General features: G+C 43.6%; 1 protein-coding gene across 1 annotated transcript; it reads left to right on the top strand.

The window, feature by feature from the left end:
• The first annotated feature begins 9154 nt into the window (after positions 1 to 9154).
• Positions 9155 to 26191, top strand: prrc2a (proline-rich coiled-coil 2A). Its single transcript, XM_087786146.1, has 16 exons — positions 9155 to 9304; positions 14684 to 14835; positions 15490 to 15667; positions 16469 to 16580; positions 16657 to 16738; positions 17242 to 17385; positions 17709 to 17941; positions 18019 to 18107; positions 18177 to 18328; positions 18737 to 18839; positions 18928 to 19093; positions 19169 to 19685; positions 20147 to 20397; positions 20463 to 20748; positions 20828 to 21050; positions 21375 to 26191. Exons 2-16 carry the CDS (start codon positions 14721 to 14723, stop codon positions 24262 to 24264), a joined length of 5541 nt encoding a protein of 1846 aa, XP_087642272.1. The 5' UTR covers positions 9155 to 9304; positions 14684 to 14720; the 3' UTR covers positions 24265 to 26191.
• The last annotated feature ends 732 nt before the right edge of the window (positions 26192 to 26923 follow it).

Raw genomic sequence — 26923 nt, 5'->3', positions numbered from 1 at the left:
GGGCGGGGGTAATGGGGCTGCAGCCGTCCGGGAACGGCCCCCAATCTTCAAACTGTAGACCGTCCCCAACAGCCACAGCCCACCTCCTCCATGTCATGAGGGAAGTTTGGGGGGCCAGCAGTATTTCATGGGCGGTCCACGGTCTCTAAGGTGCAGAGGCCCCGCCCATCACACGTACTGACCCCCAGCCCCCGCCCCCACCCACCATGCAGCACCCAGGGGGACAGCATCACTTGCATGGTCGGTACATGGTCTCTACGGTAACATGGGTCCGCCCAATGCCTCCGCCGTCCCCCCAACATGGCCCCGCCCAGTGTGGGCCCCCCCACCCGGGAAGCCCCCGAAAGACTGACTAACCCGGCCACGAACCCCCAGGACCAAGGGTGACAAACTCCCCGACCACAGCACATGCCACACAGGGCGGGTAGAGGACCACAGCCACCGCTGCAGCAGACACCCACCCCAAAACAGGCCCCCACAGCCCCCCACCACAGACCAGGTGAAGCCATCGGGGCCGGATGGCCATCCTGAACACCCGGCCAGCCCCAGCCCCACCCCTAACGGTTCACCCGCCAACCCCGTCAGCCGGACCAGCAACCCCCCAGCCCCAGCACCGCCCCCAACGCAACCCCCCATCCACCGCCCCAACCACCCCCGCCAGCACCAACCCCCACACACCACCAAAGACCCCCCGGAAACGGGCCACATCATGACACACATGTAACATCCTGTTCTTTATCTTAACTAAAGTGTAACATCCTCTTCTTTATCTTAACTAAAGTGTAACATCCTGTTCTTTATCTTAACTAAAGTGTAACATCCTCTTCTTTATCTTAACTTAAGTGTAACATCCTCGTCTTTATCTTAACTAAAGTGTAACATCCTGTTCGTTATCTTAACTAAAGTGTAACATCCTGTTCTTTATCTTAACTAAAGTGTTACATCCTGTTCTTTATCTTAACTTAAGTGTAACATCCTCTTCTTTATCTTAACTAAAGTGTAACATCCTGTTATTTATCTTAACTAAAGTGTAACATCCTCTTCTTTATCTTAACTAAAGTGTAACATCCTCTTCTTTATCTTAACTAAAGTGTAACATCCTCGTCTTTATCTTAACTAAAGTGTAACATCCTCTTCTTTATCTTAACTAAAGTGTAACATCCTCTTCTTATCTTAACTAAAGTGTAACATCCTCTTCTTTATCTTAACTAAAGTGTAACATCCTGTTCTTTATCTTAACTAAAGTGTAGCATCCTCTTCTTATCTTAACTTAAGTGTAACATCCTCTTCTTTATCTTTACTAAAGTGTAACATCCTGTTCTTTATCTTAACTAAAGTGTAACATCCTCTTCTTATCTTAACTAAAGTGTAACATCCTCTTCTTTATCTTTACTAAAGTGTAACATCCTGTTCTTTATCTTAACTAAAGTGTAACATCCTCTTCTTATCTTAACTAAAGTGTAACATCCTCTTCTTATCTTAACTAAAGTGTAACATCCTCTTCTTATCTTAACTAAAGTGTAACATCCCATCTTTCTCTTCAGGTTGTGTTAAATCACTGCATTATATCTTCTGTTTCATCTTCTCAAGAGATCCTTTAACCACTGAGTCACATCCCTGCTCGTTTACTTTTACATGTTATCACCAAACTACACAAAGTGTCCTCATGATCAACTCAATACTCTGAGTACAAATACTTCAATACTACAAATACTTCAGCTGGGATTGTGTACTGAACCAGTACAGTTGGAGCTTCTTAATACATTTAAACCTCAAAACTTGTACTTTTTCCACCAAGAATCGTGTTCCTCCTCAGACATGATGCCCGTGTGTTGTTAGAATGTTGTGATGTTGTGACTGAATAATGTTGTGATGTTGTGACTGGATCATGTTGTGATGTTGTGACTGGATCATGTTGTGATGTTGTGACTGGATAATGTTGTGATGTTGTGACTGAATAATGTTGTGATGTTGTGACTGAATAATGTTGTGATGTTGTGACTGAATAATGTTGTGACTGAATAATGTTGTGATGTTGTGACTGAATAATGTTGTGATGTTGTGACTGGATCATGTTGTGATGTTGTGACTGAATAATGTTGTGATGTTGTGACTGAATAATGTTGTGATGTTGTGACTGGATAATGTTGTGATGTTGTGACTGAAAAATGTTGTGATGTTGTGACTGAATAATGTTGTGATGTTGTGACTGAATAATGTTGTGATGTTGTGACTGAATAATGTTGTGACTGAATAATGTTGTGACTGAATAATGTTGTGATGTTGTGACTGAATAATGTTGTGACTGAATAATGTTGTGATGTTGTGACTGAATAATGTTGTGATGTTGTGACTGGATCATGTTGTGATGTTGTGACTGAAAAATGTTGTGATGTTGTGACTGAATAATGTTGTGATGTTGTGACTGAATAATGTTGTGACTGAATAATGTTGTAATGTTGTGACTGAATAATGTTGTGACTGAATAATGTTGTGATGTTGTGACTGAATAATGTTGTGACTGAATAATGTTGTGATGTTGTGACTGAATAATGTTGTGATGTTGTGACTGAATAATGTTGTGACTGAATAATGTTGTGATGTTGTGACTGAATAATGTTGTGATGTTGTGACTGAATAATGTTGTGACTGAATAATGTTGTGATGTTGTGACTGAATAATGTTGTGATGTTGTGACTGAATAATGTTGTGATGTTGTGACTGAATAATGTTGTGATGTTGTGACTGAATAATGTTGTGACTGAATAATGTTGTGATGTTGTGACTGAATAATGTTGTGACTGAATAATGTTGTGATGTTGTGACTGAATAATGTTGTGACTGAATAATGTTGTGATGTTGTGACTGAATAATGTTGTGACTGAATAATGTTGTGATGTTGTGACTGAATAATGTTGTGACTGAATAATGTTGTGATGTTGTGACTGAATAATGTTGTGATGTTGTGACTGAATAATGTTGTGATGTTGTGACTGAATAATGTTGTGATGTTGTGACTGAATAATGTTGTGATGTTGTGACTGAATAATGTTGTGATGTTGTGACTGAATAATGTTGTGACTGAATAATGTTGTGATGTTGTGACTGAATAATGTTGTGACTGAATAATGTTGTGATGTTGTGACTGAATAATGTTGTGATGTTGTGACTGAATACAGTTGTGACTGAATAATGTTGTGATGTTGTGACTGAATAATGTTGTGATGTTGTGACTGAATAATGTTGTGACTGAATAATGTTGTAATGTTGTGACTGAATAATGTTGTGACTGAATAATGTTGTGATGTTGTGACTGAATAATGTTGTGACTGAATAATGTTGTGACTGAATAATGTTGTGATGTTGTGACTGAATAATGTTGTGATGTTGTGACTGAATAATGTTGTGATGTTGTGACTGAATAATGTTGTGACTGAATAATGTTGTGATGTTGTGACTGAATAATGTTGTGACTGAATAATGTTGTGACTGAATAATGTTGTGATGTTGTGACTGAATAATGTTGTGATGTTGTGACTGAATAATGTTGTGACTGAATAATGTTGTGATGTTGTGACTGAATAATGTTGTGACTGAATAATGTTGTGATGTTGTGACTGAATAATGTTGTGACTGAATAATGTTGTGACTGAATAATGTTGTGATGTTGTGACTGAATAATGTTGTGATGTTGTGACTGGATCATGTTGTGATGTTGTGACTGAATAATGTTGTGATGTTGTGACTGAATAATGTTGTGACTGAATAATGTTGTGATGTTGTGACTGAATAATGTTGTGACTGAATAATGTTGTGATGTTGTGACTGAATAATGTTGTGATGTTGTGACTGAATAATGTTGTGACTGAATAATGTTGTGATGTTGTGACTGAATAATGTTGTGATGTTGTGACTGAATAATGTTGTGATGTTGTGACTGAATAATGTTGTGACTGAATAATGTTGTGATGTTGTGACTGAATAATGTTGTGATGTTGTGACTGAATAATGTTGTGATGTTGTGACTGGATCATGTTGTGATGTTGTGACTGAAAAATGTTGTGATGTTGTGACTGAATAATGTTGTGACTGAATAATGTTGTGATGTTGTGACTGGATCATGTTGTGATGTTGTGACTGAATAATGTTGTGATGTTGTGACTGAATAATGTTGTGACTGAATAATGTTGTGATGTTGTGACTGAATAATGTTGTGACTGAATAATGTTGTGATGTTGTGACTGAATAATGTTGTGACTGAATAATGTTGTGACTGAATAATGTTGTGATGTTGTGACTGAATAATGTTGTGATGTTGTGACTGGATCATGTTGTGATGTTGTGACTGAATAATGTTGTGATGTTGTGACTGAATAATGTTGTGACTGAATAATGTTGTGATGTTGTGACTGAATAATGTTGTGACTGAATAATGTTGTGATGTTGTGACTGAATAATGTTGTGATGTTGTGACTGAATAATGTTGTGATGTTGTGACTGGATCATGTTGTGATGTTGTGACTGAATAATGTTGTGATGTTGTGACTGAATAATGTTGTGATGTTGTGACTGAATAATGTTGTGACTGAATAATGTTGTGATGTTGTGACTGAATAATGTTGTGATGTTGTGACTGAATAATGTTGTGATGTTGTGACTGAATAATGTTGTGACTGAATAATGTTGTGATGTTGTGACTGAATAATGTTGTGATGTTGTGACTGAATAATGTTGTGACTGAATAATGTTGTGATGTTGTGACTGGATCATGTTGTGATGTTGTGACTGAATAATGTTGTGACTGAATAATGTTGTGATGTTGTGACTGGATCATGTTGTGATGTTGTGACTGAATAATGTTGTGACTGAATAATGTTGTGATGTTGTGACTGAATAATGTTGTGACTGAATAATGTTGTGATGTTGTGACTGGATCATGTTGTGATGTTGTGACTGAATAATGTTGTGACTGAATAATGTTGTGATGTTGTGACTGAATAATGTTGTGACTGAATAATGTTGTGATGTTGTGACTGAATAATGTTGTGATGTTGTGACTGAATAATGTTGTGATGTTGTGACTGAATAATGTTGTGATGTTGTGACTGAATAATGTTGTGATGTTGTGACTGAATAATGTTGTGACTGAATAATGTTGTGATGTTGTGACTGAATAATGTTGTTATGTTGTGACTGGATCATGTTGTGATGTTGTGACTGAATAATGTTGTGATGTTGTGACTGAATAATGTTGTGACTGAATAATGTTGTGATGTTGTGACTGAATAATGTTGTGACTGAATAATGTTGTGATGTTGTGACTGAATAATGTTGTGATGTTGTGACTGAATAATGTTGTGACTGAATAATGTTGTGATGTTGTGACTGAATAATGTTGTGATGTTGTGACTGAATAATGTTGTGATGTTGTGACTGAATAATGTTGTGACTGAATAATGTTGTGATGTTGTGACTGAATAATGTTGTGATGTTGTGACTGAATAATGTTGTGACTGAATAATGTTGTGATGTTGTGACTGGATCATGTTGTGATGTTGTGACTGAATAATGTTGTGACTGAATAATGTTGTGATGTTGTGACTGAATAATGTTGTGATGTTGTGACTGAATAATGTTGTGACTGAATAATGTTGTGATGTTGTGACTGGATCATGTTGTGATGTTGTGACTGAATAATGTTGTGACTGAATAATGTTGTGATGTTGTGACTGAATAATGTTGTGACTGAATAATGTTGTGATGTTGTGACTGAATAATGTTGTGATGTTGTGACTGAATAATGTTGTGATGTTGTGACTGAATAATGTTGTGATGTTGTGACTGAATAATGTTGTGACTGAATAATGTTGTGATGTTGTGACTGAATAATGTTGTTATGTTGTGACTGGATCATGTTGTGATGTTGTGACTGAATAATGTTGTGATGTTGTGACTGAATAATGTTGTGACTGAATAATGTTGTGATGTTGTGACTGAATAATGTTGTGACTGAATAATGTTGTGATGTTGTGACTGAATAATGTTGTGATGTTGTGACTGAATAATGTTGTGACTGAATAATGTTGTGATGTTGTGACTGAATAATGTTGTGACTGAATAATGTTGTGATGTTGTGACTGAATAATGTTGTGACTGAATAATGTTGTGATGTTGTGACTGGATCATGTTGTGATGTTGTGACTGAATAATGTTGTGACTGAATAATGTTGTGACTGAATAATGTTGTGACTGAATAATGTTGTGATGTTGTGACTGGATCATGTTGTGACTGAATAATGTTGTGACTGAATAATGTTGTGACTGAATAATGTTGTGACTGAATAATGTTGTGACTGAATAATGTTGTGATGTTGTGACTGAATAATGTTGTGACTGAATAATGTTGTGATGTTGTGACTGAATAATGTTGTGACTGAATAATGTTGTGACTGAATAATGTTGTGATGTTGTGACTGAATAATGTTGTGATGTTGTGACTGAATAATGTTGTGACTGAATAATGTTGTGATGTTGTGACTGAATAATGTTGTGACTGAATAATGTTGTGATGTTGTGACTGAATAATGTTGTGACTGAATAATGTTGTGACTGAATAATGTTGTGATGTTGTGACTGAATAATGTTGTGATGTTGTGACTGGATCATGTTGTGATGTTGTGACTGAATAATGTTGTGATGTTGTGACTGAATAATGTTGTGACTGAATAATGTTGTGATGTTGTGACTGAATAATGTTGTGACTGAATAATGTTGTGATGTTGTGACTGAATAATGTTGTGATGTTGTGACTGAATAATGTTGTGACTGAATAATGTTGTGATGTTGTGACTGAATAATGTTGTGATGTTGTGACTGAATAATGTTGTGATGTTGTGACTGAATAATGTTGTGATGTTGTGACTGAATAATGTTGTGACTGAATAATGTTGTGATGTTGTGACTGAATAATGTTGTGATGTTGTGACTGAATAATGTTGTGATGTTGTGACTGGATCATGTTGTGATGTTGTGACTGAAAAATGTTGTGACTGAATAATGTTGTGACTGAATAATGTTGTGATGTTGTGACTGGATCATGTTGTGATGTTGTGACTGAATAATGTTGTGATGTTGTGACTGAATAATGTTGTGACTGAATAATGTTGTGATGTTGTGACTGAATAATGTTGTGACTGAATAATGTTGTGACTGAATAATGTTGTGACTGAATAATGTTGTGATGTTGTGACTGAATAATGTTGTGATGTTGTGACTGGATCATGTTGTGATGTTGTGACTGAATAATGTTGTGATGTTGTGACTGAATAATGTTGTGACTGAATAATGTTGTGATGTTGTGACTGAATAATGTTGTGACTGAATAATGTTGTGATGTTGTGACTGAATAATGTTGTGATGTTGTGACTGGATCATGTTGTGATGTTGTGACTGAATAATGTTGTGATGTTGTGACTGAATAATGTTGTGATGTTGTGACTGAATAATGTTGTGACTGAATAATGTTGTGATGTTGTGACTGAATAATGTTGTGATGTTGTGACTGAATAATGTTGTGATGTTGTGACTGAATAATGTTGTGACTGAATAATGTTGTGATGTTGTGACTGAATAATGTTGTGATGTTGTGACTGAATAATGTTGTGACTGAATAATGTTGTGATGTTGTGACTGGATCATGTTGTGATGTTGTGACTGAATAATGTTGTGACTGAATAATGTTGTGATGTTGTGACTGAATAATGTTGTGATGTTGTGACTGAATAATGTTGTGACTGAATAATGTTGTGATGTTGTGACTGGATCATGTTGTGATGTTGTGACTGAATAATGTTGTGATGTTGTGACTGAATAATGTTGTGACTGAATAATGTTGTGATGTTGTGACTGAATAATGTTGTGATGTTGTGACTGAATAATGTTGTGATGTTGTGACTGAATAATGTTGTGATGTTGTGACTGAATAATGTTGTGACTGAATAATGTTGTGATGTTGTGACTGAATAATGTTGTTATGTTGTGACTGGATCATGTTGTGATGTTGTGACTGAATAATGTTGTGATGTTGTGACTGAATAATGTTGTGACTGAATAATGTTGTGATGTTGTGACTGAATAATGTTGTGACTGAATAATGTTGTGATGTTGTGACTGAATAATGTTGTGACTGAATAATGTTGTGATGTTGTGACTGAATAATGTTGTGATGTTGTGACTGAATAATGTTGTGATGTTGTGACTGAATAATGTTGTGACTGAATAATGTTGTGATGTTGTGACTGAATAATGTTGTGATGTTGTGACTGAATAATGTTGTGACTGAATAATGTTGTGATGTTGTGACTGGATCATGTTGTGATGTTGTGACTGAATAATGTTGTGACTGAATAATGTTGTGATGTTGTGACTGAATAATGTTGTGATGTTGTGACTGAATAATGTTGTGACTGAATAATGTTGTGATGTTGTGACTGGATCATGTTGTGATGTTGTGACTGAATAATGTTGTGACTGAATAATGTTGTGATGTTGTGACTGAATAATGATGTGACTGAATAATGTTGTGATGTTGTGACTGAATAATGTTGTGATGTTGTGACTGAATAATGTTGTGATGTTGTGACTGAATAATGTTGTGATGTTGTGACTGAATAATGTTGTGATGTTGTGACTGAATAATGTTGTGATGTTGTGACTGAATAATGTTGTGATGTTGTGACTGAATAATGTTGTGACTGAATAATGTTGTGATGTTGTGACTGAATAATGTTGTTATGTTGTGACTGGATCGTGTTGTGATGTTGTGACTGAATAATGTTGTGATGTTGTGACTGAATAATGTTGTGACTGAATAATGTTGTGATGTTGTGACTGAATAATGTTGTGACTGAATAATGTTGTGATGTTGTGACTGAATAATGTTGTGACTGAATAATGTTGTGATGTTGTGACTGAATAATGTTGTGACTGAATAATGTTGTGATGTTGTGACTGAATAATGTTGTGACTGAATAATGTTGTGACTGAATAATGTTGTGACTGAATAATGTTGTGATGTTGTGACTGAATAATGTTGTGACTGCACTGACGCCTCCAGCATCCTCGGTCCAGCCCACGGTGTGCTTCGCGTCGCCGCCACTGAACACATTACGATCCGGTACCAAACGGCTTCCATCGCTGGAAGTCACTCAGAAGCCGCAGACGGCTCTTTAGGTGACGGATCGAGCCCAGCGTGACGCTTTTCTTTCCCGTTTGCTTTCTTTTCTGGGAAATAAAAGGAGTGCAAGTAAGATCCGTTCGTGGTTCCGATTGTCGCGGTGTTTGGTTCCGAGAGATTAGGCTGTTTGTGTTAGCTTAGCTCGGTCACTTTGCTAGCATTGCTAACCTCACTCTGCGCTACAACAACCCCCCACACACACCTCGGGACAAATCCAGGTTAGTGGACGATGTTCACCGCTTATTTAAAATAAGACCCACTCGGCGACTATGTTTGTTTACACTGTAAACTCCACGCACGTCGTGCTGGGTTCGGAAAATCGCCCAAACACGGGCTTTATTTGTTGCTTGTTGATGCTAGTTAGCCTAGCCGTTAGCATTGCTAAGCGAGGGGATTATCGTGTTTCTGTCACATTTACACATATTTCTTGAGCGGTTTTGTTTTCAAAAACCCACTGAGGTCGTGTTTAGAGTGAAGTGAACGAAGAACACAAACGAGAAATGCATCTTTAATCGTGGGTTTGGTGGTGTGTGCGAGGTTTGCTAACGTTAGCGCAGGTTGACACACTGTGCCACATCTTCACCGCCATTTTGTTTTGTTCTTCTTCTTATAAAGTATGTTTATTTGCGGTGACTTTCCTCGTCTTTCTGTGATTCATAAAGTACGTGGAGCTGTCGGTGGTGCGTGTGCGCGCGTCCGAGCCGAGAGTCGAGATATTGTGGCTGATATTATGAAACATGTCCACCGGGCCCTGCGCCGCCGCCTCCTGCATCAACGACTCTCTCGTCCGGCTCCAGAACCGAGGACCTCGAGGGCTTGAACCGGTGCCGGTGACTCGGGGTTTGTTAGCTTGAAGGCCGCTCTTGTGATGCTGCTGCTGCAGAAGGTTGTTGTTAATCCCGACATGTATATACCCTCGACCTCATTCTCTAATCTCGTGGCTCTGGATCCAGTCTTTCCTGCTTTTGTCGTCAAAACAAGAAACATTTTTCTGTTTACTTGCACATTTCCAGCAGATCTCCTTCAGACTGCTCAGATAGTTACCACCTCACAGCTTCTGTCACGATCCTACGTCAATACTGTCCAATAAAATCTATTTTGGCCTCGTGTTCAAGATCAGTATTTACCAAATTCATCTTCTATACATTCATGTGTCGAACTCAACGAACCACCGCGTTATTTGGCCTTTAAATGCTTGGAAATTAAATTGAATTATTTATTCAAAGTTCTCCAGTGTTAATGAACAGTATGTTTAGGGTGAATGCTAACATAGCTTCCAAAAAGAAGACTACTAGCTTTGGAGTGATCTTCATCTCTCTGCACTTGATGGAGTCTAGAGACTCCTTCAAAAAACATCTCAAGGCATTTTTATTTCTTCAGGCTTTTCCCTGATTTTCTGGGACTCTTGAGTTGTTCTCAGTGTTATCTTGACCTTTTTATGTATATATTTTATTGGGTATTGTTTTGATTGTTTAGGCACTTTGTGACCCTGGTCTGAAAAAGCGCTATATAAATATAAATGAATTACTTACTTACCTAATATTGGATGTATATTTCCTGTTAATGAAGTTCGCTCCTTATAGACTGGTCTTTAAAGTCTGGTCAACAAATGGTTTAGTCAGTGTTTATTATTTATGTCCTGCATGTTATTGAATTGTCAAAGGGTCAATAAGGGCCAACAGAATACTTTAATTTATTCTTTGCCTCACACACTTGAACGTATCATCCAAAATAAGAGGCTGGTAGTTGAGCCGCCCTCAAGGTCCACTAAAACAAGCTCAAGAAGTGTTTTAAATATAGGTGTTTCAAAGAGAAACGGTTCTTTTCAAGTTCGTAGTGTGATGCTGTCCTTGAAGGCAGGATTTTCGCTTCAGCAGAGTCTGGAATGTAATATTAACAAAGGGATTCCTGTTTAAATTTGAGCTTCTCTTCTTGTCGTACCATGAATGATGTTGAAACCTCTCTTTTAAGATGTCCTAGCGGGAAACGACATGTCGTTGCATTAGACCACTGGGGTTTGATTTGACCGTGGGATTGTTTATGGTGACGCATGCGCTTTGGACAAAAATACAAACGTACATCCGCGACTATGATAACCTTACATGCAACTGATGCTATTCAAGGTTTCTCAGATGTGCTGAGGAGCCCTTGAGATGTTTCCTAGTGTGTTATTTCTCAAGTCTATAAGAACCCATGGAAATGATGAGTAACATTGACTTTGTGTTTACATGCACAGAGTATTTAAACTGATGATGATAAAATCTCAATTTACTCTTTAGTCCAGTTTTTGGCTTGTGTCTCTTCATGTGTTCTATTGGTTGGATTGATTTAAGAGAAAGTTCCGTATCACTAGGAGGTTGCACAGTAGAAACGCTGCCTCCCAGGTGACGTATGGTGCTGCTCAGGTGAAATGATTATTTTTACGTAAAGTCATGTATTTGTTTGGTGCAGTGATCAGGGGTTAGTTGTTCTATTCTTGTCTACATGGTTTCTCATTGTTGTTGGTGTCACAAAAAGTGAAGAACCCTTTTTAGCGTGTTTTGTTTGTGTTGCTAAGATGAAATGTGACATGAATACTATTATTGCTGGTCCTGTAATGTTTACTTCTTCATAAAGTGTAACCATATCATCGTAGAGAGGAGAACTCGGTTGGGGCTGAAGATTCACGTCTGTCGTACACGTGACATCGGATGGTTTTTGGCGACACTTTTGCTTTTACTTTGGAGGTACGCAGGTGTCGATCACCTGACTTCATTGTAAGGGATGTCAGGTGTGTGTTTGCAATAGAACGGCTGTCCTAGAGCCAGTGAAGGCATCAACTGAAGGTGGTGTGGGATGACATGGATGATCTGTTGCCATAGAAACAAAGGTACTGCCTTGAGTTGAACGCGTGGCGTATCATGAGGGTTCAAGACCATGTTTATCTGGACTAAGGTTTTAATGAAGATGCATCAGAACACTTTCAATGTTTCCTTATTTTGATTTGAGACCTTGTTAGTTACCTGGTAACAACATATCTATAGAATAAAGAGTTCAAAGTCACTGTGTACAGTAAGTTGTACGTCGTGACAGTGATAGACCGTCTGTGATCACAAACTAAGATTCAAACTTGAGGTTGAAAGTTGCTCTAACACCATCTTTGATGACCTGTCACAGTTAAGTCTTCATTTAGGTTGTGATGTCCTTAGAAATGTCATAAAGACTTCCTGGATGACAATAAAGACTATGGCTGAAGTTGATTTTAAATATCTCATCTTGAAGGCGTTTGCATTATTCTTGTGAAGAGGATAGTTCTTCAAACTCTGACTTTTATATACACATCTTTAACCAGGTAAATGGGGTTTTTACAACGTGGTTATGGAACTTATAATATATTTATACACAGTAGGTCAAGGGTTGGAATATTTAACATGAAGACACGTAAATGTTTTGTGTTTCTTTAGCTGATGCTGCTCATGATTCTTCAGTAATGCGAATAACGCATTTAAAAGTGTCTTGTTATGTATAAGATATTCAGTTGGTAGTCATTTATCTCATTAACTATGTATCATTATTACTGTTATGATCTGAAGTGTTCTATAAATGATTTGAACGTTTGAAGCCGTACATAAACATACTACTATCAATAATGCATATATCAAGACTTCCATAAAGTAGTAACCGTAAAGCAATGTAGATGTAACGTTATGTATATTATGCTGTATATGACGTTGTTGTTTTAGTTCTTAATTCTGAAAACAAATTGAATATGGAATCCGGTCTTTACTTCTATTCTATCTACAAAACATGGTTTCTCTGTTTCGATGAGATACTTTACATGGACAATGAAGGGGGTGTTTTGATTTCACAGGGAGACATGTTGATATTGCCGAGCTAACTAAATGCACTTGTGCAGCCTCGTGGATTGTGTGGTTAAAGACAAACACTTGAGATCCACTCGATGCACACAAGCTCCAATAATTGTGTTCCATCATTGAAAGATTGTAACGTTACTGTGGTCTCTCCTCAGTCTCAGGGCTCACCATACTTAATGAAGATTGTAACGTTACTGTGGTCTCTCCTCAGTCTCAGGGCTCACCATACTCAATGAAGATTGTAACGTTACTGTGGTCTCTCCTCAGTCTCAGGGCTCACCATACTCAATGAAGATTGTAACGTTACTGTGGTCTCTCCTCAGTCTCAGGGCTCACCATACTCATTGAAAGATTGTAACGTTACTGTGGTCTCTCCTCAGTCTCAGGGCTCACCATACTCAATGAAGATTGTAACGTTACTGTGGTCTCTCCTCAGTCTCAGGGCTCACCATACTCAATGAAGATTGTAACGTTACTGTGGCCTCTCCTCAGTCTCAGGGCTCACCATACTCAATGAAGATTGTAACGTTACTGTGGTCTCTCCTCAGTCTCAGGGCTCACCATACTCAATGAAGATTGTAACGTTACTGTGGCCTCTCCTCAGTCTCAGGGCTCACCATACTCAATGAAGATTGTAACGTTACTGTGGTCTCTCCTCAGTCTCAGGGCTCACCATACTCAATGAAGATTGTAACGTTACTGTGGCCTCTCAGTCTCAGGGCTCACCATACTCAATGAAGATTGTAACGTTACTGTGGCCTCTCAGTCTCAGGGCTCACCATACTCAATGAAGATTGTAACGTTACTGTGGTCTCTCCTCAGTCTCAGGGCTCACCATACTCAATGAAGATTGTAACGTTACTGTGGCCTCTCAGTCTCAGGGCTCACCATACTCAATGAAGATTGTAACGTTACTGTGGTCTCTCAGTCTCAGGGCTCACCATACTCAATGAAGATTGTAACGTTACTGTGGTCTCTCCTCAGTCTCAGGGCTCACCATACTCAATGAAGATTGTAATGTTACTGTGGTCTCTCCTCAGTCTCAGGGCTCACCATACTCAATGAAGATTGTAATGTTACTGTGGTCTCTCAGTCTCAGGGCTCACCATACTCAATGAAGATTGTAATGTTACTGTGGTCTCTCCTCAGTCTCAGGGCTCACCATACTCAATGAAGATTGTAACGTTACTGTGGTCTCTCAGTCTCAGGGCTCACCATACTCAATGAAGATTGTAATGTTACTGTGGTCTCTCCTCAGTCTCAGGGCTCACCATACTCAATGAAGATTGTAACGTTACTGTGGTCTCTCCTCAGTCTCAGGGCTCACCATACTCAATGAAGATTGTAACGTTACTGTGGTCTCTCCTCAGTCTCAGGGCTCACCATACTCAATGAAGATTGTAACGTTACTGTGGTCTCTCCTCAGTCTCAGGGCTCACCATACTCAATGAAGATTGTAACGTTACTGTGGTCTCTCCTCAGTCTCAGGGCTCACCATACTCAATGAAGATTGTAACGTTACTGTGGTCTCTCCTCAGTCTCAGGGCTCACCATACTCAATGAAGATTGTAACGTTACTGTGGTCTCTCCTCAGTCTCAGGGCTCACCATACTCAATGAGCGGACAGCGCAATGTCAGAGCGCTCTGGGCAAACTGCAAAGGGGAAGGAAGGCAAAACCAAGTATGCGTCCCTCAACTTGTTTGATACCTACAAAGGAAAGAGCCTTGAAACACAAAAGCCTGTTGGTGAGTATTTCACTCTTCTTCTCTTTCTTGTGTTGTTTTTAATGATGTGGTTTAGAACGTGTTTGGAACCTGGCAAGTTCTTGTGATGAAGAAATGTGTGTGTGCAGGAAACTGTGGTCAACTGAAGGTAGCTCGTGCGACTGCTACCTTCTTTAATGTAGTTTTCACAAGAATAACATGCAGCTCAGATGTGGTCGGGTCAATTATGTTTTTGTTCGAGCAGTACACACTCACTTGAACTGTTACTCCATCACAATCGCAGGTGGGTCGGCTGGGTCGGACCTGGTACAGAGGCTCGCTTGTGGACTCGACCCGGCTCCTGCTCCCGGTCCCCCAAGTTCATGTTTTATTCAGAGGCTTCCTGTTGGGTCCAAGCAGCTGTCTCTTTCCTCGGCAGAGAATTCCCCTGCAGAGCGATTCCACGATCCATTGATCATCTCGAATCAAGACTTAACCATAATAAGTGTTTTTTTTAATGGTTCTAGCCATTGTTGATGTTTTCTCTGGGTCTAGGGAAGAAGCTTCTAGAGCTGCAGAGTAATTGCTTATTAAGTGATGAAAGTGGCCTGTCATCGTGTTTCTCAGCACTTGGAATCGGTGTCATGTTCCAGTGGTTCTGTCGCCTCCAATGACCCTTGTCTCTCTCTTCGCCAGTTCCCCCCCGCCATGGCTTGCAGTCTCTCGGTAAAGTTGCCTCAGCGCGGCGTATGCCACCTCCTGCCAACCTGCCAAGTCTGAAGGCGGAAAACAAAGGCAACGACCCCAACGTCTCGCTCGTTCCCAAAGACGGCACAGGATGGGCAAGCAAACAGGAAACGGGAGACCCAAAGAGGTAAAGGTGGCAACAGGCGTTCGAAGAGCTTTAACCGTCCTGAGATCTGTCGCTTCATCACCTCTCGCGTCCTCGACACATCTCTGAATGTTTGTGGCCCTTCAACGAGCCTTTTCTCTCCTCAAAAGCAAGGAGAACGGATTTATTATCGGTGGAAAAAAAGTCGCACAGGAGGAAGAATTGATGACAAAAAAAGAGTAAATAAAAATACCTTATGAAGAATAAAACCTTTTTCAAACGACTACATTTTAGCTTGAGATACAATTATACTGAAAAAGCAACCTCTTCAGTGGGTTTTTCCTGAACAATATATTTTATGGGACTATTAACTGTGTTGGCTTCGATGTATCAAAACCATCTTGTGGCTGTGAGGGACTTCAGATTGGACGTGGAACGTTAAATGGATCTTTAAATGAAGAAGCCGATCCCTGTCGTGTTGCAGGGGATCCTGAAGATTACATCGTGAAGGGATCACGTCAAAAAGCAACGTCCACTTAATTTCTTCCTTTCCAAGCTTTTCTTTTAAGTCAACCTACTGCAGTGAAAATTTAAAAAAAGTACAATTGTCAATTTGAAAATCTTGGTGGAACACCATCTGCTAAATGATTAAAATAAATATAAATAGCTATATATATATATATAGATAGATAGATAAAATGTTGTAGCATTTATGAGGTGTTGGTTTCAACATGTAATGTATATTAATGATAATGTTGCCGCCCAGAGAGAACAAGGCTCGCGCTGTTGCGTCGTCTTCACCAGCTGGATGTTGTAGTCATTGTTGACTCTTCTGTGTTCTAGTACCGATGCATTGTCAGCACCGCCGCAGGAACCGCAGCCGCCTGTGGCTTCACAGACACCTGTCCCGAATCGCACGAAAACCCCACCAGTTTCAGAGGTGCCAGCGGCCACAGTAAGACGAACGATTTGTCGTTTGTTTCCTCGTTCGTTCTCCTGGTGTTGACGTTGCGTGGCTCATTCTTTATCAGGTTCTGACCCCAGTTTCAACCCAGGCCGCAGGAACAAGGTCCTGGGCTCAGGCCAGTGTTACACATGGAACACCAGGGGATGGTGAGTCTTTGGTGTTGTTAAGAAGCTCCAATACTGTTCTACGAGTTATTTTATCATCTGATTGATATGAATTTGTCAACACTTGCAGAATAGCCACATAAAATGCCTGTTAGCTTGAAAGCGCACTCGATGGCGCCCGCATCAATTTCAATTTCAGTTTATTTAAAAGGACAATGTTCAGTTCCATTAAAAAGATGCTGCACCAGATTTCGCACAATGTTACTTTCTGTCTGTAGTTCTCAACAAAGATGCAGACGGTTTACATAATACATCACATGCAAATGAAGCAAAAACACAATCGTATACAAAAACACAGTACAATCTAATAATGACAATGACGGCCAAACACTCAGGATAGTATTGGTTCATGTGAACAAATGAATGTAAGTAATTTGTATTTTTATAGCGCAGGGTCACAAAGAACTTAAAGAATCAAAACAATATTCCATAAAGTATAAACTTTATAGGTCAAGAATGTCAGTTGAACTGTGAATGTTCTGCAGGTGGAAAGGTATCAAACCTACCGTTGCCATTCTCTCGAGAGGAATTTCCCACCCTGCAGGCGGCTGGCGACCAGGACAAAGCTGGCAAAGAACAGGCCACTGCAGATCAGTGGTATGGGCCAGGACCAAGCCTCCGCCCCCAAAGTGAGTGATTTCTGCTGCGGGGCCGTCTTTGAAAGACTGAACAATGTGTGACTTTGATGCTTTGTCGGTCGTTGCATGAGATTTCCTACTGTCTGGTCTGTAGCTGGGGCTTTTTACGAGGGTGATACTGTGACACTCTTTTACTCGTACTACTAACAATGACTATTTTATTACATTGGGTTCTACTCCCACAGTTATGGGTCCATTTTAGTTTTCATGTTCACTGCACCTGTGACCTGCATGTTTGTATTTTGTAAAGTATTTTGGCCGGATCTAAAGTGGACAATACTATGGTGTACAAATGGATTTCCTCTGGTTTTCAGACGTTACAAGTTGGCGAGATGGTGGGGGCCGAGCCATGGCACCCACCCTCTCTGGGGAGGGGGCAGCGGAGGGTGGAAGTGGTGGGGCTCTCCTGTTGGAAGGCCCGGCTGGGGTTGTGCCTCAGTGCCACGGACCACCTAGGAACCCTCCTGCAGGAAGCCCTGCCCTGCCCTTGCCTCAGCCTCCTGTTGGGCCAGGATACCCCCAATACAGAGGGATCATGCCTCCATTCGTAAGTCGAGTCTTAAGAAACGTGTGACCTCTAATCTTGCGTCATCACAGTTGATGAAACCAACATGTTTTTTCTAGATGTATCCTCCATTTCTGTCCTTCCCGGCACCGTATGGTCCTCAGGGCCCCTACAGGTACCCGGCACCTGGAGAAGGGCCTACTCCGAGGTAGAAATCAAGTTACAATCGAAGGTTTGTTTCCGTTTTAACCAAAATCATATTCTTTTTCCCCCCAAGATTCTCTCGTGGTCAAGGTGGCCCTGAAGGCCGCCAACAAGGTCCCCACCGAGACCCAGGTGGAGAGGTGGTGAAGAGACCTTCCATCCTGAAGCAGGATGACCTGAAGGAACTGGACGAGCTGGATCAGGATGGAGACGAGGGCTGGGCAGGTAAACATGGACGTTCTTATTTGAGTCATGTTGAAATGTATTGAATGGAATGTTGGTGTTTAAGCATAAAAGCAATAATTGAATTCAGTCATTTGTAAATTCGTTTTTTTTTTCCCTTTTTAAATAATTGATTAAATAAATAAATACATTTCTATTGGGAATAATTGGAATATTAAATAAACAAAAAAAAATGTTACCATTTAAAATACAAATGAATTAAATGCACACAAATTTAACCTCTCTATAAATAAATACTTAAGTTCAAACAAAAAATAAAACTCTGGTTGTTTTGATTTGGTTACTTTAGTTTTCTCTGTGTTTTTATTTCCATTCACTGAACCGTTGATATGCAGTGATTGTGCTTCTCGCCCAAACACGTTTAACGCAACAAGGGTTTTGAACCAACAGGTGCTCAGGAGGAGATCGATTATTCTGCCAAGCTAAAGTTCAGCGACGATGAAGGGGAGGAAGACGGAGAAGAGGAAAAAGCGGAAGGCAAAAGTGACTCTCTGTATGTGAAATAAGAAAAACCAAACATGTCCACTTGAAGTCATCTAGAGATTGTTCGTTCAAATTCTATTTTCATTCTTTTTTTTTAGCGAGCAGCAGAGGTCTCAGGATACCTCGGCAGCGACCGCTCACTCACAGGCCTCTGACAGCGGCGCTGATGCCTGTCAAGATCCTTCCACTGTCGTCAACGACAAGCCCGAGACTCCTGTGGGGAAGCAAGGATGGAGCGACGATGGAGGACCGTCAGCTCAGCAGGTACGCGGCTGGACGAGCCGCCCGTGAACGTGGCTGCTTCTGTCTTCACTCAAGTTACTTCCTTTTTAAATCCAGGAGCGCTCTCATCACCTGGGTCAGAACCAAGCCTCCGCGAAACAAGGCCCGCCGACGACCAAAGGAGCGACGCCGCCGCCGCAGCCCGGCCTGCTGGGCCACGGCGGTCAAGGGGAGGACGAAGACGAGACATGGCGTCAGCGTAGAAAACAGTCCTCCACGGAAATCTCTGCGGCGGTGGAGCGCGCCCGCCGCCGCCGCGAGGAGGAGGAGCGCAGGATGGAGGAGGAGCGCCGCGCCGCCTGCGCCGAGAAGCTGAAGCGCCTGGACGAGAAGCAGCAGCAGCAGGGCGGCGGCAGTAAAACCCCCAGCCTGGATGGGAACTCTACGGCCGCCACCGCCGGGAGTCCGAGTCCGTCTTTGTCCGCTTCAGCGTCGTCCCCCAACAACAGTCAACCGGCGTCGCCATGTGTGGACCCAGACGAGCCTCCGCTGCTGGCGGTGCCGTCCGGACCCGTCACGGCTGTCGCCGACAGACCGCGAGCAAGTAGCAACAGCAGCTACGACTCAACAACAGGTAGGTCTTCCGTAGATTCAAACAATATTGGTTCATAATAATGTAATTAAACACGTATATCGGTGTCATCAGAATATTGAACAGTTGAATTAAACATTTCAAATGCTTGCTTTGAACCATTAGACTTGTTTAACTTTGTAAGGTAAGGTAAGGTAAAACTTTATTGATCCCTCAGGAGGTCTCCTTCGGGAAATTGTTTAGTGTTTTGTAGAAAAAACATTCAACGTTTGACATGCTCATTGCAACAAATTGCAAAAGGAATCTTCTAAAAAATATATTTTTTTTAAATATTTGAATAAGAATCTCTATTGTAAAAATTAATTAACTTTGATCGTCATTTGACAAGGAAATGGTACTGATATAATTCTATGCGACTCTTACATGGCATCGGGATTTTTCCTAACTCTCTCTCATTTACAATATAATTGAAGCTCAGTAACTTGATCCCCGTTTGGTCGCAGATGCCCAGACGTGCCCACAGACTGTGGTGGCGGCGCCGCTGCAGGCACCGGAGCCTCTTCTGACGGGAGAAAAGAAGGAAGATGCTCCTCCTCAACTCCGTGCACCTGCTGTAGGCGACCGCGGAGCCGAGCACGTTAAGATGGAGAACATTGGAAGCGGTGGGACGGGTCGTCAGGCCGGGGGACCCCCGGGCCCAGGTTACTCAAAGTACCAGAAGTCTCTTCCTCCTCGTTTCCAGAGGCAGCAGCAGGTGAAGACGTTTGTGGTGTTAATGTTTTAAACACGATGTCTGACACGCTTCAATGTGACTTCCAGGAGCAGCTTCTGAAGCAGCAGCAGCAGTGGCAGCAGCAGCAGCACAGCCAGGCAACCCAGAGCCAGCTCTCCTCTCAACCTCCTCAAGGTCCCTCACCGGGCTCCACAGGCCAGCCGGGGCCCAAGCAAGGAGGACCCATGTACCAGCCCGGCAATATGGTGCGTCCGCCACCTTTACCTATGAATTTTGACCCACGGTGGGTCATGATGTCCTACATGGACCCTCGCATGATGCAAGGTCGCCCTCCACCGATGGATTACTATTCCGCCGGGATGCACCCGTCCGGTAAGAGACTACACTCTTGTACCATCTAATGACTCGTGTTCAAGGGCCACAACTCATGTGAACATTCCCGTCCCTCCAGGTCTAATGGGGCGAGAACGATCCGACTCGGGAGGTTCTGGTTCGGATCCCTTCGACCGGCAGCAACAACACCCGGCACACCCGCCCCACGGGACGCCACCGATGGATCCGAAGCTCGCTTGGGGTTCTGAAGCGTTTCCTGGATCGGCTGAAGGCCGCAGTCTGACGTCGCCGCTGAGGCAGAAACAACCCCTCGAAGAAGACGATGTTTCAAGAGGGCCGAGGTGCGGAGAAAGTTTTAGAATCGACATATTCTTTTTTTCTTCACGTGTGTGCTGATGTCATCTTTGCAGTTCACTGCTGATTCCTTCTGATCTAAATACAATTTACAACAAATTTCACTGTAGATACATGTTATTACTCCTGCAATGGCACGTGTTAAAGAGGATTTCAAACTCTTACAAGTACAACAACAAATGCAAAAATATAACATACCTACATCTGAATTAGCAGTCTAAATTTTTTTCTATTAAGTTATCAGTCTATTAAGTTATCAGTCTATTAAGAAGTAACTTCCACGTTGATGCTGATTTTGCTTCCTTCCTCAGGAGTGACACTCCACCGCACCGTATGAGAGACGGCAGTTTGGGGTCCCTCCAGCAGCCCACCTCCAGTCCTGGGCCAGCCAACCAGACCCCGCCGCCTGTTAGTGCTCCGGGTCCAGGGCAGGGAAGCGGCCATCAGCCCCATCAATACATCACCGGGCGAGGAAATTACAGCAACTTCTCGGATCAAGGTGCAAGAATGCCCCCCCACCAGCAGCAGAGGGCAAGTGAAAGGGGTAACCCCCCTCATACCTTCACCCATCAGGACGAAGGTCCCCCCAGAGGGCACCAACAGGGCCAGGGTTGGGGAGCGTCGCACCCTCACTACGATCGCAACGGTCGCTCTGAGGTACCACCTGCCGAGGGAAATCCTCACCATCACCCTCACGGTCATCACCCGCAGATCTCGCACTTCAACGTGCACCACAAGCCCGAGAGCAACCGCGAGAGGGTCGCTGAGGCTGCTGTGAGGAAAAGTGATTCGTCGCCCCCTCTTCAACAACCCTCTCTCTCATCCTCCTGCTCCTCCACGTCCTCCTCCTCAGCCCGAGAAGAAGGAAAGGTCGCCTCAAATCTTCCGCCTCACAGAGGAGCAGAAGTCGCTCGCGGGGAAAGAGGCAGCGGCGCCGCTAATATGAAGCACGAGAAGCTGTACACGCCCGGCAACAACCAACATGGCGGTCATGCCCAGGCTCAACAGCACCATCACACCCATCCAAAGTCCAACCAAAGAGGTGGAAGGGAGCACAAAACCGAGACCACCTGGGGTCCAAGGCCAGGTGGAGGTTCTTCTCATGGCAGGAGGGCTAACAACCCTCGCGGCGGCGATGACTCCTCTGTCACACCTTCTGAAAACAAGCCACCCCACCCGGCCGGAGGAGGCAACGCCAACAAGCGGGCCGGTCCCATCAAGAGGCCTGCTCAAAAGGAGACCAAGAGAGACGGAGAGGTCGACGCAGGAGAAAAACTGAACCATGGTTACGCTAAAGATAAAGAGCAAGATGGTAACCAGTCTGCTGCCACCAAGCAGGAGGTCTCGTCCGCTCAGCACTCAGCAGCGGCGACGGGTAAAGAGGAAGCGATGGGCAAACCCAAGAGCGGCGCGAGGGATCGGAACCAGCTCGCTGGTGGAGGCAGAGGGCCCAAAGACGAGACCACACCAGGACCTGCTTCCAGAAAGGATACCGAGCGCTCTTTTGAAAGAGGGGGAAACCTTCATCATGGTCTCCCTGCTAAGGGAGCCAGAGGCAGCCGTGGGAGAGGCGGAGAGTTCTACGGGCGTGGGCGAGGTTATCGGGGAACCTTCGCGGCCAGTGCCGGACCGAGCGCCGCCGGCAGAGGCCGTGTGGCTGGAAGGAGTGGACGAGATTATCGCTCGTCTGCCGCGCCCGGCGTTCACCAGGACGTCAAGGCCGAGGGAGCCAGCGGGCGACCCGGCATGGATCGGTCCCAACACAACCCGGCCAGAGCCAGAAACCGCAGTGAAACTCGCAGCGAGGGCTCCGAGTACGAGGAGATCCCCAAGAGACGGAGGGAGAGGGGCTCGGAAACCGGCAGCGAGAGCGGAGCCAGCGTTCCTTCAGACAAGGAAGACCACCAGAAAGCTAAGAAGAAAAACGGAACGGAAAATGCCAACGTGAGCGGCAACATGTCCTCCTCGCAGCCAAGAGTTCCACATGCTCGGGTGTTCACTCCGAGAGGGGTGCCCTCCAGGAGGGGTAGAGGGGGAGGGGGAGGAATGGGAGGAGGAATGGGAGGAGGGAGTGGGAATCCCTACAGAAGTAGTGGACATGGAGGTCCAGGCAGCGCACACAGAACTCCACCCAATTCTATTCCACAAGGAGCTCCTTCCAAGCCACCGAACTCGCACCGGAAGCAGCAGCAGCAGCAGCAGCAGCAGCCTGTGGCGCAGACCTCCAGCCCCAAGGACTTGAGTCGTCATGTCGGAGAGAAGAAGGAAAAGGCGACGGACGGAAGTCACAGTCAAAGCTCGACACCCCCGCAGCCGTCTTTGCCTCCTGCTAACGTAGTGCCCGCTGAAAATGGAGAACCGGTGACTGCCCAAGTCAATCCTCCGTCCATGCCCGGTGGGCCCAACTCGGCTCCGCGTGGGTTCCCTCCGGGTGGATTTGAGCGCCCCCCCAGGAGGCGCCGCCATGGACGGTCTCAGCATCAGCAGGACAAGCCCCCGCGCTTCCGTCGCTTGAAGGAGCGCGAGAACGCCGCACGCATCAACGGTGGAGTCGGCGTCATAGGTGGGGGAAGACCCTCCTCTCCTTTAAATTCAGTTCAGGACATTAACGGAGCCCCGGTCCCGCCCCCCCTCATGGGAAACGCTCCGAACGCAAACCACAACACCGGGTTAACGACCACCAACAGCAACAGTGGCGGCGGGCATCTGGGCAACGCCAACAGTCACCACCATCACAACTACAACCCCGGCAACAACGGGCCCACCCACCCACAGCACCACCACCAGAACCACGGAGCAAAGTCACCGGACTTCAACAATCAGAACTCTGACCAGGCCAACGAGGAGTGGGAGACGGCGTCCGAGAGCAGCGACTTCACAGAATTCCGAGATCGCGAAGGCGGAGGAAAGTCCTACTCGACCCACCACCACCACCACGTGGGCCGGGGAGGAGGCGGAGGAGCCGGGGGGGTCCTGGTGGAGCGGGAGATGGCGGGAAAAGAGCCCTTTGCTAACAAGAGAAGCTTCTCGAGCCAACGCCCGGGCATGGAGCGTCAGAATCGCAGGGTCAACACTGGTGGTGGCGGAGGTGGAAGAGGTCACCGGGGCCCACCCGGCGGTGGTCCCGGGGGGCCCGCGAATTTCGGCGGTAACCGCGGGGAGAAGCGCGGCAACTGGCCCTCCCCCAAAAATAGAAAGTAAATGATGATATGGAACATTTTAGATAAAACCCACCGTCGACCCAGCAGCGCCCTTTTAATCCTTTTAGTATCTTATCGGCTTCGTTTCATGTTTGCATCCGAAAACCATTAGTGCTTAGTTCAGTGTCCCTGGGATGAGTTTTCTTTGCCCCCCCGGCACACCATCGACCGTCCGTTGTAAATTTCCCCGTTTGTTCCGCCTTGTTTTTCAATTGGATACTAATCAACACCTAAAGTTTAAGAGGCATGTGGTTCTGTTGTTTAGGTGCACGTAGTTTCACTGGCGACCATTATATTTGCATATAGAAGCACAATGTAACGTTTTAGACGCCATCGAGGGGGAGTCGACCCGAGGGTCTCCGGACTTTTATATTCATGTCGTGGCGTGTTTCTACCGCATTTTGGCACTCGTGGTATTCGGTCGTGCGTCACTTTTTCTCACGTCTGGTGTGACGGGAAGTTTTCTTTTGGCGAATCTGGGCTGATACCATTTTTACATCTGGGCTGACACCATTTTGCCCCCCCGCCCGGCCCCCCCAGCCCCGCCCACGTGCTCGGCATCACGGAGAGTTGAAAGCGCTCGTGCAGATGGTGTGATGTTTTTATTGCTGTTCTTGTAGTGTCCTCCCGACCTGCTAACCTTCTGCACACTAAGAATAAATAAAACAAGATATTTAACAGTATTGTTTACCCTCAGCATGATTTCGCGGCGACCGTCTCGAGCGGTTGTTTTGTGTTTGTACGAATCACGACTCGTTGAGGAAGAGGAAAGGAAATGTATAGAACATATAACCACTGTCCCACAAACACAGATCAGCGTCTTGACTCCTGAAGAAGAACAAGTGATCAACACTCCTGACAAACATGGGTTCTATCCGTTCTTTCTTTCCGTCTGAACATGCCGGTTACTCTGTCTGGGCCCAGAGACGCCGTGACGTCTGTCATGTCACCACGTGCCGGCTGTCGCACCACGGACTAGCAAACAAAAGTGTGCACGGACTTCTCTGACCCGTGGCGTGCGAAGGACTGTGATCGGGGCGAACCATGGTGGGTGTGTGTGTGTGTGTGTGTGTGTGTGTGTGTGTGTGTGTGTGTGTGTGTGTGTGTGTGTGTGTAGCAACTACAGTCGCAAACACGAGACACAAAAGTCATAAGAATCTCTGACGTGGATCCGCGTTCCTTTCTGTCACTGCTGTAAGTTGGGGTTTGTTTGTTCACTGACCACAGGATCGTCGGTGTGTGTGCGTGTGTGTGTGTGGCGTGAGAGGCGCTTCTGGATGTGCGTGCCCGTTGTGTGTACGTGTTTGGCATTTGTGCATTTATTTTTTAGTCCGTTGTAAACGGGTCGGGGTCGGGTTCTGAGGTTGAAAGTACTCTTGATTTTACCGAGACAATTTTACTAATCTGTCTACACTTCGTCCTCCAAATGAAGTCGATGTTTCGTGTGTAATTTATACATCAATTCTTAAGCAGGAGCGTGATTTTTAAAAGTATATTTATTTCTTAGGACGACTCTGAGCATGAACGCACACAAAACGTGCATCTTATCTGCTGGTTTCTACTCGGACAAGTCGCTCGGTCCTTCATCCCGCCGTCAACGCCATTTGTATGTACCCATTATGAAGCGTCGCTAGTGTATTTGAGAAACTATTCAAAGGATTGTACTTTTGTTTTAAGCGTTACCCAGGTACCTGCGGTGGTTCGTACTGTTCTCGCACCTATGGTTTTATTAACGGAACCACCATATTACGCACATGTATGCATATTGGTATGTATCCAAGTTCTGTCTGCCCCAACTTACATTCCCACCAACAGTTGTTGCCATTAGTTCAAGGGAGCAATGTACAAGCAGAAAAGTGTCTTATTATAATAAAGGTTATACAGAGAAGGCAAAGATAAAATAAACAACTTTTGTTTTAATGGAAGAAGCATCTTTGTCGTCTCTTTCACACCAGTGTTTATTTGTCGCTTCTCTGACCCACGAAGGGAGTGTTGACCATTTCCAGGAACTTCCGGACCGTCGTGGTTCCATGAGAGCGAAGCAAGTGAAGACTCTCTGGATCCACTGGAGTCTTCAGAGATGAGAACCTGTTCAACATGATCGTGATCACTGGAGAGGAAACTATACAAATCGTTACATTAAGATTTTTTTTTTTTTACACGTGAGGTATTGGCTGCTTGTGAAAGTTCTAGTAATCCATCTACAGCTGGATTAACTGGTGCAGAACATCACATGTTTTTGCCTTTTTTTTTATTAATTTGTTTTTTTAATTTGAACAAAGGAATTGAATTGGGTTCGTATGGAAGATAACATCTGTCTTCATGACTCAGACTCTGAGAATCATGGTGCTAAAATATTGCTGGATATACATTCATCTTTGTGTTTCTCAGTAATAGTTTCATTCTTAAACTCGATGTTCTTTTCTGCCCTGGAGTCACTGACCGGATGTTACATCAGAAGTTCATCAATATACAGTATTCTCTCTTAAACAGGACGTCGCTCGTCATCAATCGAGGTAGATTTGATCTATTATTCAATCGAAAACATATTCAATAGAATATCAAATTTAATTTAAAACTTTTTTTGGTTCGTTTTATTTGTCATTTCTTGTTGTTTATCAGGACCAGAATAAAGTTCTACTTCCGTCTTCACACGTGGA

Source organism: Callionymus lyra, chromosome 3, assembly GCF_982586985.1.
Source record: "Callionymus lyra chromosome 3, fCalLyr1.hap1.1, whole genome shotgun sequence".
Lineage (NCBI taxonomy): Eukaryota > Metazoa > Chordata > Actinopteri > Syngnathiformes > Callionymidae > Callionymus > Callionymus lyra.
This window is presented reverse-complemented; position numbering and strand designations above follow the sequence as displayed.

What these genes read in the sequence shown, in the direction of transcription:
- prrc2a (XM_087786146.1), top strand. Translation starts at nt 14,721, where the DNA reads ATGTCAGAGCGCTCTGGGCAAACTGCAAAGGGGAAGGAAGGCAAAACC. An exon ending in ACCAAGCCTCCGCCCCCAAA is followed by an intron (nt 17,386 to 17,708) that starts GTGAGTGATTTC and finishes TCTGGTTTTCAG; the next exon opens with ACGTTACAAGTTGGCGAGAT. An exon ending in GAGGGATCATGCCTCCATTC is followed by an intron (nt 17,942 to 18,018) that starts GTAAGTCGAGTC and finishes TGTTTTTTCTAG; the next exon opens with ATGTATCCTCCATTTCTGTC.